The following is an 18,080-nucleotide window of genomic DNA, read 5'->3' on the forward strand; positions in this document are numbered from 1 at the left end:
TATTATTTAACAAATAAAAATATATTTATTGTATAAATTATAGAAAAATGTAAAATAAAACTATTAACAACACAATTTTTAATCTTCCAATAAAAATCATTTTATTTTAACTTCCTTAACCCAGTATCTTAAGAGGTGAGACACTAGTTACCATTTTTTAAATTATTACATTTAATATATTAGTCGTCGCTACATTACTACCATAATTAATTATTCTACACATAATATTTTTTTCTAATGAAAGCAAGTAGCCCAATAATAACTGATTGAATTTCCATGACCAAGACCAAACCCAACAATAAAATCTGTATTAAATCCACCTCTTCCATAAAACCCAACTTTCCCATTTGACTATACTTCGATCATACAACAGTTCAATCCCTTCTCTCTCTCTCTCTCTCTCTCTCTCTCTCTCTCTCTCTCTCTCTCTCTCAAATGGAAGACAATAATGAAGAATGCATCACTGGGTTATGTTTGGGAATTGGAATGGGAGGGCATGTTCCAAAGAAGAATAAGCAGAAAGAGAACAAGGCTGTGGCTTGCCTAGACCTAGCGTTTGAGCTTTGTCCAAAAGGAGAAGAAGCCATTAACGTGAATCTTCATCATCATCATCATGAGAAGGTAGAAAGAATCAGCTTGGAGAGAATCCACGAGTACCCCAATGAAAAGAGCACTGATTCTGATAACAGCAACAACAACAACAGATGCAGAAAGAAACTGCGGCTTTCCAAGGAGCAATCATCCATGCTTGAGAACAGCTTCAAACAGCATAGCACTCTTAATCCGGTATTCATTCATATACGTACAAGAAACCCTTTTTCTCATTTTAATCTGTGTATTTTTCTAAAACCTTATGTATTTGTGTGTATGTGTAGATATATATTTCATAGGGCTAATACTAATGCTATAACTATTTTTGGTATATTAATTTTATGGAAACTAATTTAAATTGCACGCTGCAAATCGTTAATATATATATATGTGTGTGTGTGTAACGCTATTAATTATTTTTTTGCCTACATGATCATTTGTAACATATATATTTATCAGTTATGTCGTTTTGTTTTACACCACGAGGTAAGAGGATTTTATATATGCGTTGGTTTTGGTTCCACATGCAGGTCCAGAAACAAGCACTAGCTGATCAATTGAATTTAAAGACTAGACAAGTTGAAGTTTGGTTTCAGAACAGAAGAGCAAGGTACGTTAATATCGCACATAGTTTCCGTTTCATTGATCTTATTGCTAGCTACACCTTTGTTTATTCTTCATCAAGTTGCTTAATTTGCATTAATTATCTGGGGAGAGGGGGTGGGGGGAGAAAAAAAAGAAAGAAAAAAGAAACAGAGTTTTCTACGGTTTTATTTGTTTATTTAATAAACTATTTATTGTGTTGACTATATGGATCGACCTAAGGTATGCATTTAATTTAACGAATGAATATATAATTAACTTTTCAGGACCAAACTGAAGCAGACAGAAGTGGACCACGAGTTGTTGAAAAAACACTGTCAAAATCTAAGTGATGAGAACAAAAGATTGAAGAAGGAATTGCAGGAACTACGTGCACTTAAGGTTGGACCGTCGCCACTATGCATTCAACTATCCAAAACGGCGACTCTGACAACTATGTGTTCTTCCTGCGATCGAGAATTAAAACTAGTAAATTAAGCTCGATACAATGAAGGAAAGAACAACATAGAGTTAGAGGGTAGAAATTGATACAATATGATTAGATGAAAGATATTATTGGAATATCAAGCACCGGTTACAATACGTAACTCAAAAACTTTCTGATTATAATTAGAAGGAAAAACAGTACATATTATTGTATTCCTCCGGTCCCCACATCACAAACATATAGAAAACTGGGGCGGCTTAGATACGTATCGTTAGTAATTAGATGTCTCTTATTTCTTCAATTTATACTAATTAATCAAAATTAGCTTGCCATTGTTTATAGCTAGGTTTTTGTGATTTTTCCCTTCAAATTAATAAGTTATGTGTACATGTGTCATGTGTCTGTTAGTACGGATAAGGAATAAGTTTTTGAATGGTTGAAACTCAAAAGAGAAATTAAAACAATCCTCTAAGTCCGTCCACTAATTAGAGATTAGGATTAAATGTTGGAACATTAAATCTGAACTAGATAGGATTTTGTTTTATATTTGTGATCCATGACGTGAGAGATGGGTATTTGTATGCCTCAAATCGGTATATAGCCAACTTAACGTTCATCGTAGTATTACGAGGAATATAAGTTCATTTCATTCTATTAAGAAACATTTAATTAATTAACGTTTTGATATATTTCTTTATTATTGGTGGGTGGTCCAAAGGAAGTCATACCGAAATTTCACTACAATTTTCTTGTTGACAGGTTTGGAATTCTATATCGATAACTTATGATATACTTCTCTTCATGGTCTCTAACGTGTTAACCAATTTATTTTCAATCAAGAAATCCATTACACGTTTAGAAACCTGGTTCAAATAGAAAAGGATTAATTATCAAGGATCCTAATTATATTAATCTATATCTTTGAAATACTATATGAAGCTATGTGTAGTCCGTGGGTCACATGGATTGAGAAGGCATATATGCATGTCACATTTAATCATAAGGACCCCACTAATACCAATTAATTCTCTGTGTGTGCGTCTATGTGTATCTCTTTATGTGCTTTAAGGTGGTCATTGAACCGACCCACAGGTAGGTTGCAAGTCACAATATATGGCTACCGCCCATTGAGAGAAAATGCATGGGATTTGCTAACTCATAATCCCAACTATATAAGTGCTGCCAATACTTCAAATCATTACTAACAGAGACTGCGGTGCCCTTATGATGGCATTATACACAATACAAGATGCAAATTAATTGGTTATAGAGAAACTTTATAGCGTGTTTTAAGGGGGCTACCCAACTTGGACCATATAGAAATTAAATGTGTCTTCCCCAAACACACTATTTTCGGCTTGGCAACCAATCCAGGTTGAATGAATATTCATAAACATTATATGTAATGATGAGTAGGGTATTTGTCCATCAAATAAGTGTAACTTTGAGTACAGCAAGGAGTTTCTCATAAAAATTTGTAGATCGATATGGGCATACGTACGTATCATACTACCCAACATTAAATTAAAAATATAAAAGAAATAACGAGTTCATTTTTTTATTTTAATTATAAAAAATATAAGTTTACTTTTAAATGTATTAATTATTACTTTTTTATAATCTTAATTTATTATGAAATCCATTAATAATAAAATATTCGTTTCTTTTCTATTCAAGTGAATGCATTGACTTCTTAAAAATATAGAGAAAATATTTTAATCACTAACAATATAAAAAAAATTATTATCATTTAAATCACGAATTATTAGTATGATAAATTTATTAACTTTTATAATAGTTATATTAAAAAGTTATATATACCGACCACACTAATATGTCATTGGTTCACGTGCTATTAAAACTCGTAGAAAAAATTAAAATCAATATATATGTGTCACACTTATGTTATGTTTAAATTTTTTGGGTACACGAATTTTAAGAAGAATTTAATGATTTCCAAAGTTAATTTTAAAGAAAGGAATTGGATACTTTTATAAATCTCATTTTATCTCAAAAGTTTATTTACAGCAATAAAATAAACATGAATTTATTGGAGGAGGAAGATAATTATCTATTTAAATCATTTTATGAGTATTTTTGGAATAAAATTTAAATTAAAAAATTATTTGTAATGCTTTATAATTAGGAATTGAATTATCTTTGAAATTATCATTTAATATTTTTTCCATTTAAATTACATGCATGTTTTACTTTTAATCAATGTTCTTTTTAATGTTTTCTATTATCAATATTAATATTACAAAGTTAAATTTCATTTAAAGAATCGAAAATCTTTTTAAAAAATCACGTTGGAAACGTTTTAAAAATCACAGTAAATACATTAATAATACTTTTTAATACTTGTTTTAATTTTAATTTTAATTTATTAATCATTGCTCTTAAGATATAAATTTGCATTTGCTTTATTTTAAAAACTACTTTTTTAAAAAACGAATTGGGAATATGTTTTTATACGAAAAGGTTTCATAATTACCTAGCTAGTTGACAAAGCATAATTAGTTTCAACTGCCAACCGTAAAATATTATGTCACACCTATGACCCTAAAAAAGTCATAAGCCACCCTCAATTAATTATTTAGTTTGTGTCATAATGGACACCATTACGAATTCAGTTTAAAAATATAAATATCTTTAGGTTACTACTTTATTTTATATATATATATATATATATATATATATTCAACAGTTTTGCCAACCCATCTCTCCATGATTTCTATTAATGTAATTTTTTCTGATTTTTAATAATTAATAATTAAATTCTTAAATAGTATTCTAAAACACTCGTTACAGAGAATTAATAATTATACTTTTGGTCCTTTATTATATCATCAAATTTTGATTTTGGTCCTTCAATTCTGCTGTTATTTTTTTCATGTGATTTTAGTTTCTCTTTCATTCTAATTGTGCATTTTTTTTGTTTATTTGTTAACTTGATATTGAATATTTAATAGAAACAATAAAGCTAACTTTATTGCACCACCATTTTAACACAACCATGCATGTTGTCGTGGCTCTCTCCTGCTCTAGTACATAAGTATTTTCATTAAATATTAGAAGATAATGGATAGATCAAATTATACAATTAAAATAGTTGAAAAAACAAAATCGTGCGAAAAGATCAAAATCAAAATTTGACGATAATAAATGGACAAAAATGTAATTAAGTCAAATTATTTTACTATTGCATCCACTTCTTTTTATTTGTCCACTTTAAAAGGAAACTTACATGTGATGGCTATTTTTATTTCTTCCCATTATGATAAAAATGTAAAGCATTTGAAAATTAGGTAGAAATAAGGCAAAATTGAAATGTTAGCTTGGGATTAACATTATCTTATAATTAAATATTATACTAAATGAATATACAAATAGAAAAAAATATATTCTAAACAATGATTAAGGAAACAAAAGTAAAAAAATTGTTAAACATTATAATATTTAATGTTATTGGAATATAGGAAAAATGAATTTTCAACACGTGAAGATCAATCAAAGTAAAATTAGACTCGAATCTCTTAACTTAAGATTTTAAGTTTGAGTCTTAGAAAAAAAAATAATAGGCACTTAACGATTTAGGAAAAAAAGTACTCACTTTATAAACAAGTTCTAATTGAGTAACATGTGCATCAATCTCGGGTAAAGATAATTTGACAAGAACGTTGAACAAGAATTCTTGTACAATACGATAATACTGGTCTAATATATGAAAATAGGAGGGTCGTGGCGTATCTTGTTTTTCTTTTCTTTGGGTTGTAGTCGTCTCGTGGCATATGGATTCTTCCAGCATAACTATAATTACGCGGGTCCCCGTTTCCCATTGTGCAAGATTTGAGATTGTTATTTGTCTTGCGACTTAAGCAAACTCTCAATTTAATTAACACTTATTTTCGTTACACATAAATTTTGACTTTTGTTCATGTTTATCAATTTATTTATAAAATTCTATATGACCCAACAGTTTTCATCTTCAAATTCTATATAACTAAAAATCATAGTACACTTTTCCCTTATTTTACTTTTTTGACATAAACTTTTCTTATACGCGATAGAGGCAAGGCAGGCCCACACAAATTAAGAGATCAGGTGACTATAGTCTTGTGAGAGAGAAAGAATGAAACAAATCATAAACAATGATCCTTGTCTCCAATCATTTGGTCATCCCTTTTATCCGCCTCCACTAACTCCATTTTATAGCAATTGAATTGAATAACAGTAATATATATATGCTAAATTAGGTTCCTATAATAAATTAGGTTTTTACATCTTCATATTATTACAAAATTTTTAATTAGGTTCCTATATTTAATTTTTTAATCAGATTCTTATATTAATTTTAAATTTGTAATCAAATCTTTATGTTAATTTGTGATGAGAAATTTGTTAAACTTGATATAATATTTTATCATATACATACTTAGATGTGAATCCTAAATCTATACACTTATAGAGGTGCAAACCCTAAACCACAAATTATTACATAAATGATTAAGGAGGTACACACAACATTACAAATAAATTATTCATGTAAGATTCAAACCTATGACTTTAAGATTATTAACATAACACTTTAACCAACTAAACTAATAGACCAATTATATTATAAAATAATCAATGTCACTATATACAATACTAAAATTTTTAATATATATTTAATGCACCAAAATTAATTGTCATAAAATTTATTATGTAAATTTACATGTGCATTAAATATACATTAAAAATTTTAATATTATACATGGAGACATTAATTATTTTATAACATAATTGGTCTATTAGCTTAGTTAGTTAAATTATGTTAATAACCTAAAAGTCACATGTAGCATGATCTGTATATAAAAAAATTGTGATTAAGTGATAATGTATTTTTTTACATTACAGTGCATAAATTATTACTGTAAAAAATTATATAACTATGATAAAAGAACATGGTCGGTGAAAATGTCCAACACTCTTAATGCTTGTGGTTATATTTATTTTCTCTTTTTGTATGTATCAGTATTAATCGAATAGTTCGATCAATTGTCGATCTTAATCACCGTCATCAATTCTTAGTAGGCTGGCCTTTAACAGGCCTTATCTGAATCACACTCCTTACTCTAAAACCATAATTGAATTAACAGTGCAAAATTAACAATACTATTTCCTATGTTGAGTTTGATTATATGTAATAAATACATCTTAGAGTAATACCCGAAAGATTAACCTCATTAAAATACTGTATATTTTAGCAATGAACAAATAGCATCACTAATTTTTATACTAACTTTTCACTTGATTATGTGCAATGAAGTACACTTTTCCATGTTACCCGAATAACTAATCTCACGATAATACCCAAAGGGGTACCACGGGCAAAAACACTTTTCATTGTTCTCAATCACCTTAATGTAAGCCAAGGCCCCAGAGGTTTTGTTTTCCCCTTCTTTGCCGCGGAAAAGGTAAAGTCCTGGAAAGAAGGAACTTGTGTAAGTCAATTCCTTGAATTTGTTTGTTGAAAAACAAGAGTGGCATAAATTAGCTCATTCCATGCATCAGGGACCCCAGGAAGACACCAATGGCTGCAATCCTGCTTCCTTGTAGAGACTTTCCTTCCACCCATTGTATTCTTGCCAAAGACAGATGGGTGCCCATCCTTGCGGAAATTGGTCAGCTTTGTGACATTTAATAACTTTACGGGAACCTTCATTCCCCGGATCACTTCCTCTACTACCTTCATTTTCAAAGGATAGTTATTCAGGATAGAGCCATTAAAAGCTGGTTCAGTTTCACCGTAGCATGACCCACCTGAGTCCCAGTCCCCACCTCTGTCAAACATTCATCAGCAATGTTATATGGTTGAAAGAACAATTAGTGGTGGTGTACAATTGGTTTCTTCTATTTTTCTTTTCTCCATTATGATGCTGAAACAATAGGTCTAGATTTCTTTAATAGAAAGATGATTCCTCAGAACAAACAAACTGGAAAGGGAAGGGGACAGGGATTTTATGTCAAAGGAAATATATATGGAAAAGAAAAACATCAATACCTGAAATGGGCATTAGAATATCCACGATAGTAGACAATCTGTTTTCGTGGATTGATATTATCATCGATCCATTTTCCCCAGGTCTTTATAGCCTTTCTGTATGCCTCAACTGCATCAAATTTTGGATATAGATAATCACCTTCTTTATAGTAGTTTATCCTGCACAAATCAGACTCTATCACTTTTTTCTGCTAGATTTTTTATATAAAAAAAATTGATTATTGTTCTTTCTTTCTTTCTTTTGATAGATGACTTGTTAATTTCAAGGAATGAAAGACAAACTGATGGGAAAACTAAGTGGGATAAACCTTACAAAGTGTATTATGGTAGGCCCAAGACTAAAGGGGCTTAGGGGCCTAATTGGTAATGTTAGTAAGGGGCAATTATGGGTATCTGTTGGTGGAAGTTAGTTAGAAGAGAGAGGGTACCAATTAAGGGTAATACTGTTATATTGTAGGGGGGGAATGGATTGAGGGATTATGCTGGAATTTATATGAGAATTGGAGTCCAGAGATATTCTCTGACTTGGGGAAGCTTGCTCTCATATCTTTTTGTGCTGTTCTTTCTCTTTGCTGTCTGTTTTCCTTATTTGCAGGGCACCACCCTTTGATACAACACGTATCAACTGGTGCTTTCATTGAGAGTTGCTGCATCTAGTGTATGTAAACCAGAATGACATCCCAACCCCTCGATAACGCAGAGTCCCAACTCTCCGCCATTGAGACCCTTCTTCGATAACGCAGAGTCCCAACTCTCCGCCATTGAGACCCTTCTTCAATCCCACGACTCCTCCATGCACGAACACTCAACCCAGTTGAGTTTCCTGCTGATGAATGTTACGGAGCTTTTGAAGTTCATCGCCTCCTTGTGCACTGAGGTGCACGAGTCCATACCACGGTCCTCCGGCTCTCCTTCCTCGAATGACGCCCCACACTCTACCGAATCTCCTAGCTCCGATGACCCACGCTTGCTGACAAAACGTGTCAAGATTCCTCCCTTCACGGGTGAGGACCCCATTGGATGGATAGCCAAGGCTGAAATTTACTTTGCAGTTTAGAGTACCCCTCCGGAAATGCAGATTCAGTTGGCCTAGATCTGTATGGAAGGCATGACCTAGCACTGGTTCAAGATATTGATGAATTCTGATCCACACTTGTCCTGGAATCCTTCAAACGAGCCCTGATGGATCATTATGGAGAGCATCAACTCGGAAACCCCTTCTCGCAACTCAAGCTCCTCCATCAAACTAGATCGATTGACGACTACATAGAGGCTTTCAAGGTCCTTATGGCACAGGTACCCCCTCTCTCTGAGGAACAATACATGGGATTTTTCTCAGGTGGTTTGCGCGAAGACATTAGAATGGAGGTTTTAACCTTCGAACCACCTAATCGCCACTGTCTGATCTTTGTGGCACGTCTGATCGAGCGCAAGTTAGATCGTACTCCCTTTGTCTATGGTGCACGCAAATTGCAACCCAATCGTCGACCATTTCCTTCTGGTGCTCAAATCGGAACCCCATTCCTTAGAGAGGTCTCGTTCATAATCCAATGGGCATGTGCATTCGGCCCTGTCTGTAGGTAGTACTAGTGGTCCTCTTGACAAGGGTCCCTAATCTGTCTCCACCCATTCGGGTCCATCATTTTCTCGTGGGGGAACCTGCAACTTATCTTACCCGGAACTCATGGAGACGCAATAAGGGCCCGTGTTTTAGGTGTAGAGACAATTGGAGCCAAACTCACATTTGTCCAAATAGACACCTCTGTCTTCTGATTTGGGAGGGAGAAGACCTGACGAAAGACCCACCAACGTCGTCGGAAGATTCGCCTGAGCCCGATCCTCAAGAATTGGTTTGCCAAGCTCTTGATCTTCACGCGTTGGATCCTTGAAAAGTAGATCGTGCCAAGACAATTAAGCTCAAAGGGGAGTTGCTGGGTTTCCCAATTCTCCTCCTCATGGATAGTGGTGCCAGCCACAACTTCATAGCGCGAGAAGTGGTCACCTCTTTGAACCTGGAGGTAATAATTACTAAGGATTTTAGTGTTGGACTTAGGAATGGCAGCAAATGTTCCTCCAATGGGGTTTGTCGCAATTTGCATGTCAAATTGGGACCCTATACCATTGTGCTCAATGCTTTCGTTTGGGAATTGGGAGGTATGGATCTCATTCTGGGAGTCGAGTGGAGGGCTACACATGGGCGCACCACGTTGGATTAGCGCAAGAAAACTGTTAGTTTTGAGGATGCAGGGAAATTGATCACATTAAAGGGGTATTCTATCAAGGATGCTCATCATTCTCCTGCCTTGCAAGGAGTGCTTTAGGGGGTAGCTTTGGAGGGCACTACCCTTTTCCATTTGGAGCATCCTCCCCTTCTTATCAATGAACCAACTAACTTGCAACAGGTTTTGGGCCACTATGATGTTGTTTTCCAGCTCTGTCAAGGGCTACCAAGAAAAGCTCATGACCATGTCATTACTTTGCTGCCTAGAACCAAACCGGTTAGCGTGTGCCTTACCGCTATGCCTGCCACCACAAGGATGAGATAGAACCCCAAGTTGCTGAGCTTCTGTCCGAGGGTGTTATCCGTCACTTAGTCAGCCCCTTCTCCAACCCAGTTATGCTTGTTAAAAAAAAAATGAATCATGGCGTATGTGCGTAGATTATTAAGCATTGAATAAGGTCACCGTGCTGGATAAATATCCCATTCCCACCATCAGTGAACTGCTGGATGAATTACACAATTCACAGGTTTTCTCCAAGATTGACCTTAAGTCGAGCTTCCATCAAATCCGCATGCAAGATGACGCTATTCCCAAAACCGGCGTTCAGAACACATGAGGGGCACTATGAATATTTAGTCATGCCCGTTGGTCTTGTCAACGCTCCAGCAACTTTCCAATCCACGATGAATTCAGTTTTCCAGCCACTTTTGCGAAAATGTGTCTTAGTGTTCTTTGACTACATTCTTGTCTATAGCTCTGATTGGCCAACTCATCTTTCTCACCTTGCTGAGCTCTTATCCCTTAATCAATTGGTAGCTAATAACAAAAAGTGTTCGTTTGGCTTGCCTTCTGTAGATTATCTTGGGCATGTAATTTCTACCGAAGGGTTGAAATGGATCCTTCGGAGATAAGTGCTCTGTTGGATTGGCTAGCTCCTCTCACAGTCAACGATGTTCATGGTTTCCTTGGACTCATAGGTTATTACCACTGTTTTATCAAAGACTATGGCACCATAGCACGCCCTCTCACATTGCTTACCAAAAAAGATGGTTTCTCTTGGGGACAAGAACAGCAATTCGCTTTTGACTTCCTCAAACAACACTTAGCATTGTTCCCTGTTTTGGCACTCAGATTTTACAAAAGCCTTTTTCATTGAATGTGATGCATCATGGAGAGGCATTGGGGCAGTGCTGATGCAGGAATGCCATCCAATTGCCTATTTCAGCAAGGCATTGTTGGACAGAGCTTTGGCCAAATCTGTTTATGAGAAGGAGATAATTGCCCTAGCTCTTGCGGTCCAACATTGGAGACATTATTTGCTGGGTTGCCCATTTAAGGTTTACACAGATCACCGTAGCTTGAAACACCTTCAACAGCGGATCACCACCACAGACCAACAATGTTGGTTAGCCAAACTGATGGGGTATCAATTTGAAGTGATCTATAAACCAGGACCAGAAAATAAATCTATAAACCAGGACCAGAAAATAATGCAGCCGATGAATTGTCCCGACAGCATGTTGTGCCTGAATTAAACACTGTTTCAATTAGTCCTTTATTGGGTCGATTTCATAAAAGTTCGTGAGGAAATTCAAAAAGAACCAGAATTGGTTAAAGTGCTAGCTGCCTTGCAAGCTGATTCTACTTTTGTTCCTCATTTTTCCCTTCGAGATGGGTTGCTTTTCTTTAAGGGGTGCCTAGTTCTGTCCAAGGAATCTACCTTCATACCCATGCTATTGGCTGAGTTTCATGACACAGCTTCAGGGGGCCATTCTGGGTTCACTAAGACTTACAAGAGGCTAGCCTCCTCCTTTTCTTGGAAAGGCATGAAGGGTCGTATTCTGGAGTATATCTGCCATTGTGACATTTGTCGGCGCCATAAATACCAGGCCATGTCCCCTGCTGGGCTGTTACAGCCAATTCCTATTCCAGAGGTTGCTTGGGATGACATTTCATTGGATTTCATCACCGGGCTTACCCTCAAACTAATGGGCAGAAGGAGGTTGTTAATCGCTGCTTGGAAACATTTCTTTGGTGCTTTGTTTCAGAACAACCCACCAAATGGTATTCATGGTTGTCATGGGCCGAATTCTGGTATAGCACATCTTCGCACTCTGCCACGGGAAAATCTCCATTTTAGGTGGTGTATGGGCGCCCACCCCGTCTGTGCCGCGTTTCCTTCCTGGCGAAACTCAAGTGGATTCTGTTGCTTCCATCTTGGTGGATCGAGATGAAGCTCTTCGTCAATTAAAGTTCCACTTGCAGTGAGCACAACAAACTACGAAGAAGTCAGCAGATGCTCATCGCCAAAATGTTACTTATGTTGAAGGTGACTGGGTGTATGTCTAGCTTAGTCCTCATAGGCAACAATCCATGGCTCACCGCATCTGTCCTAAATTGTCGTCTTGCTATTTTGGACCTTCCCAATTCCTTTCTCATGTGGGAGAAGTGGCCTACAAGCTTAAATTGCCAGATACAAGCCGTATTCACCCAGTCTTTCATGTCTCCCAGCTCAAACGTTCTTTGAAGGATGGGTCCACAGTCAATTCCCTTCCTTTGGGACTGGAAATGACTGATTCTGATTTTCCTGTACCAGAAGCCGTGCTAGCTACTCGCGAGAATAAGCGCCAGGGTGTTCCAATACTTGAGTGGCTCATTCTATGGAAATCACAGCCATTAGAAGAGGCCACTTGGGAATCTGCTGTTTCAATTCAGGAGAAATTTCCTTCTTTCTGCCTTGAGGACAAGGCAGCTTCTAACAAGGGTGGTATTGATGGGAAAACTAAGTGGGATAAACCTTACAAAGTGTATTATGGTAGGCCCAAGACTAAAGGGGCTTAGGGGCCTAATTGGTAATGTTAGTAAGGGGCAATTATGGGTATCTGTTAGTGGAAGTTAGTTAGAGGAGAGAGGGTATCAATTAAGGGGAATACTGTTATATTGTAGGGGGGAATGGATTGAGGGATTATGCTGGAATTTATATGAGAATTGGAGTCCAGAGATATTCTGACTTGGGGGAGCTTGCTCTCATATCTTTCTGTGCTGTTCTTTCTCTTTGCTGTCTGTTTTTCTTATTTGCAGGGCACCACCCTTTGATACAACATGTATCGCCAACCAACTCGTAGCAGTGAATAAAAACCAATTTAAGAAAAAGGGAAAACAAAAAAGGGGCAAAATAAGTTAGAAAAAAGTGTACAACTTTTCTTACTTCATAACTTTTGATAGTATAGTATATATATCAAATTCCTTGTTGCCAGGATAAGTTTAAAATAATAGGTCAGCATTCTTGTGCAGCAATGCTAGCACGAATCCTTTAATTACTTAACCAATCTAGAGTTCAATAAACATGGGGGAAGCAAAGAATTGCATACAATTTCAATGCATAAATCAATCAAAATACAAAATTAAAATAATTGCATCCTAACCCTCGAGCAGTTTTTCCATGAGTCCACCAGTGTCCAGTATTGAAGACAAGAATATCAGCCTTCTTCCAACGACCGGATGTCTTGTCAATCCGATCTATTGACAATGTAGGATTTGATCTCCCTTGTCCATTAAGACGAACTCCTTCCCTCACAAGGAAATGAGATCTCACAAATAGCACTGTGCAATTATAGTCCTGCCCAAGTATTCCAAAATCTTAGCACAACAAACTGCAGTCTGTCCATCCACATTTTCTTGAAGCAGGAAAATATTGCAGTCCAGCTGCCTGATCTTTTTGTACTTCATAGGAAGTTATTAAGTTTTAACTTCTAAATATAGTTGAATTAATTTTTTGGGAGAGGAAAAGAAACTACAGCATCAACAGGATTTATACTTGCCAAAAAATTTATTCAAGTCAACCAGACCTTGAAGAGACAAATTAACAAGAAATTGAATAGATGGAGAAAACATTCTAAGAGCAAACAATAATATAAAAACAGGTCATGTTATTACCTCAAATTTAAAAACAAAGTAGCCTCTTCCTTTTGTTATTTTGTGTCCGTGTACCTCATACATTCTGCTCTTATTGTGCAGGCCTTCACGTAGTAGGCACAGGATGGACTCAAATTGGTTCCGGTTCATCGAATCTCCAACCAGCATTAGTCTTTTACCTTTCAGTCTCACCAAGAAGTCTGTGGCATTAAACCTTCAAGCAACATTGGAAAGAAATGAATGAAGCATATATGAATAGCTAATTTTTCAGTAAACTACTAAAAGATGAAAAGCAAAGAATAGCTGTTTGATAAACACTTTAGTGATTATTTGTAAAACTGATACATCTCGCAAGAGTGTAGGAGGTGCCTTTAGTCAACAGAAAATCAAAAGTTGAAATTAGATGAGATAAATTTGATTTATAAAGCCTTCTGTCAACAAAAAAATCAAAAGTTTGACATCTGATGAGAAAAAAGCCAAACCATGGTCTGAAGGGTCACCCAATAACAACTGCAGGTTGCTAGTGTTCAACTATATCACAAAGAGAATATGTATAGAAGCTAAAAGTAATCATTTCCTGCTTCATTATGCCATGCAAAACAGGATTCAGCGTTTCCATTTGTCAACCAAACAAAAAGCACAACTGTTTGAATGACTATCAGATAATATTTTTTAAAGTGAAATGTGGAAATAATTAACAACAGAGCATACCATTCTCAGCAATGCTTCAAAGGAATTTGAGATACTATAAGTATGCATAATGATTTACAGGTCCACTAATAAGGTAACAACTCAAGATATATATTGAACTGGTATAAATGAGATGATCAAAAGTTATAAACTGGGAAAGGATAAAAAAGAAAATTGATTGCAAGTCAAAAAATCATAATGCAATGGTTAATCACATTCTAAGATTATGAAAAGAATAGGATATGTTTCTTTATATTTCAAGTTGAGTTTCCAGATGTCACCAACTGAAAAAATGTAGCCTTTTCAGAAATGTTCCCAAAATAATGGATCCCACCCATTACTTGAAATATTGCCACCAGAAACCATGTTGTTAGAGGAACCAAACTAATTTAGTAAACATTATTTTCAAATTTTACGGTTATGGGTACCATTTCTAGAGCCCTTCAATCTGAATTAGCTTAAAAACAAAAATCACAGTTCTGAAAATTCATTTTCCTCCAATCACCTAGGAATCTGCAGCCTAGCCTGATACATTAAAATTATATGCTTAACAATGATTTGCTAACTTGATATGCAAAAGTTGTTGACCATAAGCTGGTCCCCATGGGGAACATCCATATCAAGTTTATGTGGAGAGAAGCAAATTTACTCAAACTCTGTCTACACTTTCCTAAAATATGCAGTCCTCATACTAATATGCTGTCCTCATACTTCAATACATTAACACAATCATTCTGGAACTAACCTCTACTGATTATCATCCTCATTAGAGGAAGAAGCAGCATCAAGTGCAACAAGCAACTGCAAATATTGACACGTCAAAGGAAGCGGCTATATATCCACTCACATTAAGATTTCACATGACAAGAAATTTTTTTGTGTCTCTTTCCATAAATATTCACAATTTTTTATAAAACTCCACTTATTTAATAGCACACAACTTAACTACAGTTCCTTCGGTGTTAATTGTACGGTTGTCCAATTGGAAATCAAGGCAAGTTACATAATCCTTCAATGAAAACTTTTATCATGCGAATTAACAAGGAGAAACTTCAATTCTAGTTGAAGAATAAGACAACAACACCTAAAAAACTATGTCTAAGTTTTTATTGTCCTATTTAATACTCCTTTAATGTTATGGGAGGCAACAAGGTTATTTGGAACTAATTCCTTCTTTTTTTGTCATCAAGACATTGGTGCAAAATATCCACCAACTTTGTTGATGACTAATCTTAGCCAGGGAATCTGACTAACCACCTTTAATGGGGTCTCCCCTCCCAACCATGTTTTTTCTATCCACAAGGCCCAAACCAAGACCTTGCTTAAAGAAGACCAAGCTTTGGACCACTCAGACCAACGATGGTCTTGTTGGTGAACTAATTCCTTTGAATGCAAGAGGATTCATTCTCCCATGAGTTGCTATGAACACTAAAGAAGAAAAGAGTAACCGAATATAAAAGCAGGGGTAATTAACACAAAGGAAATGAAGTAGTAGCAGCTAGTGTTAGCAATGTGGCCCTAAAATTAAACAGAAATAGTACTTGAATCGTGTTTAGCAATAAGAGTACATACATTGAAGCCCTTCGAAATGGAAATGCGAGTACCTGGGAAGATCACAGGCATCAGGTTTCCAGCGCCAATTGGAGTAGAGAGTGTCGGTTCTTCCGTTAACTTTGCAATCGTAAGCCTCGTCCACGTAAGGGCAAGAACCCGGTTGGTAAATCGGGTAACTTTCATCCTTCACCCACGTTCCCGTGAACAAATCGCACACCTTCAAACTCAACGCTACGTCCTCGGCGATATTCTCCGTTACAGGCTGGGCATCAGATTCGGCGTCGGTGGCATTGTCCGCGACATCCTCAATGTCACCAACAGGCTCAGGTTGGGTTTCAGTGGTGGCGGAGGAGGAGTGTGGGGACGGAAAAGGAGGAGGAGGCGGAGAAAGAGGTTGGAGGGGCGGAGGCGGAGAAAGTGGCTGGAGGTGGATGTAGAGATCTGAGTGGATGGAGGGAGCGGGGTGAAGAGTTGTTCTGGTGGAGAAGAAGAAGAAGATGGAGATAAGGAACAATGCGAGAAAGAAGAGGGTGGCTACAGTGTAAGGCTTATTGTGGGAAACCATGTTCCTTCACTCTCAATAGGCCAATGCCATGCATCTCCTTCTTTCTTTCCTTCCATCCAATGCCTAAACATCCTTTAATTAGGATTTGTTTATGTAGTGAGCAACAGCACAACCCCATCATATATGAATTATAATTTCTTTTAGGACTAAATCACTATTTCCTAGATCTTTAATCTAATTTTTGTTTAGAGTAAATTACACAATTTTTTTCTAAAATTTATTTTTATTACACTTTGTACTTTTTAATCTTTTAAATTCTATGGAAAATTCTTTAATTTTTTAACTTTCCTTACACTCATCCTCCTCACTCTTAGGCATAAACTATACACCAACCTTCCTTTCAGGTGTAAAAAAATGTTACACCGACTCCCCTCAAGCGACTTGTAAAAAAATGGAAGAATATTAAGTGTAATAGGAACAAACTTGGAGACCGTCTATTACTCTATGTAATAGATAGAAAAGAAAATGAAAAAAAGAAGATAGATTTTGTAGGTGGTTTAGTAACAACTAATGAGAGAGAAAAAAAAAAGTTAAAATTATTATTTTATTTTGTTTGATTATGAAAAAACTGAAAAAAAATGAAAATATAATTAAGTAAATATTTCTAATAAAAATTTATGAAATAGTGTATCATTAGTATAAATCATTGAATATAATAATCTTTTAACAAATGATTACATCTTTTTACCTATTACATGTTAAGTTTGAAATGTTTTAATTGCAAAATAGACCTTGAATGTTTACCAAAATCACCATTTTCATGAAGACATCAATTTCTTTTCTCCCATATAAGATTTTATTTAAGGATGTGTATTGATTTGGATCAATTCCATGAATCCGAGAATCTAAATTGAACAAATTAAATCAATTCAAATTTTTAGTTTAATATGATAAAAGTTAAATCAAATCAACCAAATCAATAGTTATGAATTTAGGTGTATGTTTGTGATTTACAAACCCAATAAATCCAAACTGAATTTTTCTATTATTAATTATTAGGCTTGGAGTTCTATGGTATATTAATGTGTTTTTTTTTTGTTGTTGTTATTTGATTGGAGTAGGTTAATTACAACAAAATATGATGTGTGCACATTTAAATGTCAGGATTATGTGTGATTTTTTGTTTTGTAAAATCATGTATTTTTTTTCTCAAATATAATTTTGCACATTTGTCTAGTAAAGTGACTAATTGATTCAATTTGGACCAATTCCTGATTAAATTGGTTTGATTTGAATTGTAGAAAAGAAATTGAGAAGTACTAACCAATTCAAATAAATGAAAATTGAAAAATATTTAATGTCTTTTTACTACACTACAAAAACTCCCTATTTCTCTCCTATTTTGGGGAGAACATCAATAATAGGACTTACATTGCTTTTTACCCATTTGTTCCTCTCGATTGGATATTAAACAGAAGGGAGATTAAAATCAACACTTTTCCGGTCTTTCCCCTCCTTTTTGTTTTG

General features: G+C 35.3%; 2 protein-coding genes across 3 annotated transcripts; one reads left to right on the forward strand and one right to left on the reverse strand.

Moving 5' to 3' along the window:
* Positions 1-274: 274 nt before the first annotated feature.
* LOC100812222 (homeobox-leucine zipper protein HAT3) lies at positions 275-1,960 on the forward strand. The gene is made up of 3 exons (XM_003543680.5): positions 275-786; positions 1,122-1,201; positions 1,461-1,960. Exons 1-3 carry the CDS (start codon positions 436-438, stop codon positions 1,669-1,671), a joined length of 642 nt encoding a protein of 213 aa, XP_003543728.1. The 5' UTR covers positions 275-435; the 3' UTR covers positions 1,672-1,960.
* A 4,880-nt stretch (positions 1,961-6,840) lies between these two features.
* LOC100792371 (protein trichome birefringence-like 5) lies at positions 6,841-16,708 on the reverse strand. 2 transcript variants are annotated; one of them, XM_003541488.5, is made up of 5 exons: positions 16,099-16,708; positions 13,826-14,018; positions 13,315-13,508; positions 7,668-7,826; positions 6,841-7,446 (listed from the first exon to the last, which is right to left on the reverse strand). In XM_003541488.5, exons 1-5 carry the CDS (start codon positions 16,611-16,613, stop codon positions 7,113-7,115), a joined length of 1,395 nt encoding a protein of 464 aa, XP_003541536.1. In that variant the 5' UTR covers positions 16,614-16,708; the 3' UTR covers positions 6,841-7,112. The 2 variants fall into 2 exon arrangements, with proteins under 2 accessions (XP_003541536.1, XP_014620883.1); XM_014765397.3 differs by having other exon boundaries at positions 7,409-7,542; positions 16,099-16,690.
* Between the last annotated feature and the right edge of the window lie 1,372 nt (positions 16,709-18,080).

This window comes from Glycine max, chromosome 13 (genome assembly GCF_000004515.6).
Source record: "Glycine max cultivar Williams 82 chromosome 13, Glycine_max_v4.0, whole genome shotgun sequence".
Classification (NCBI taxonomy): domain Eukaryota; kingdom Viridiplantae; phylum Streptophyta; class Magnoliopsida; order Fabales; family Fabaceae; genus Glycine; species Glycine max.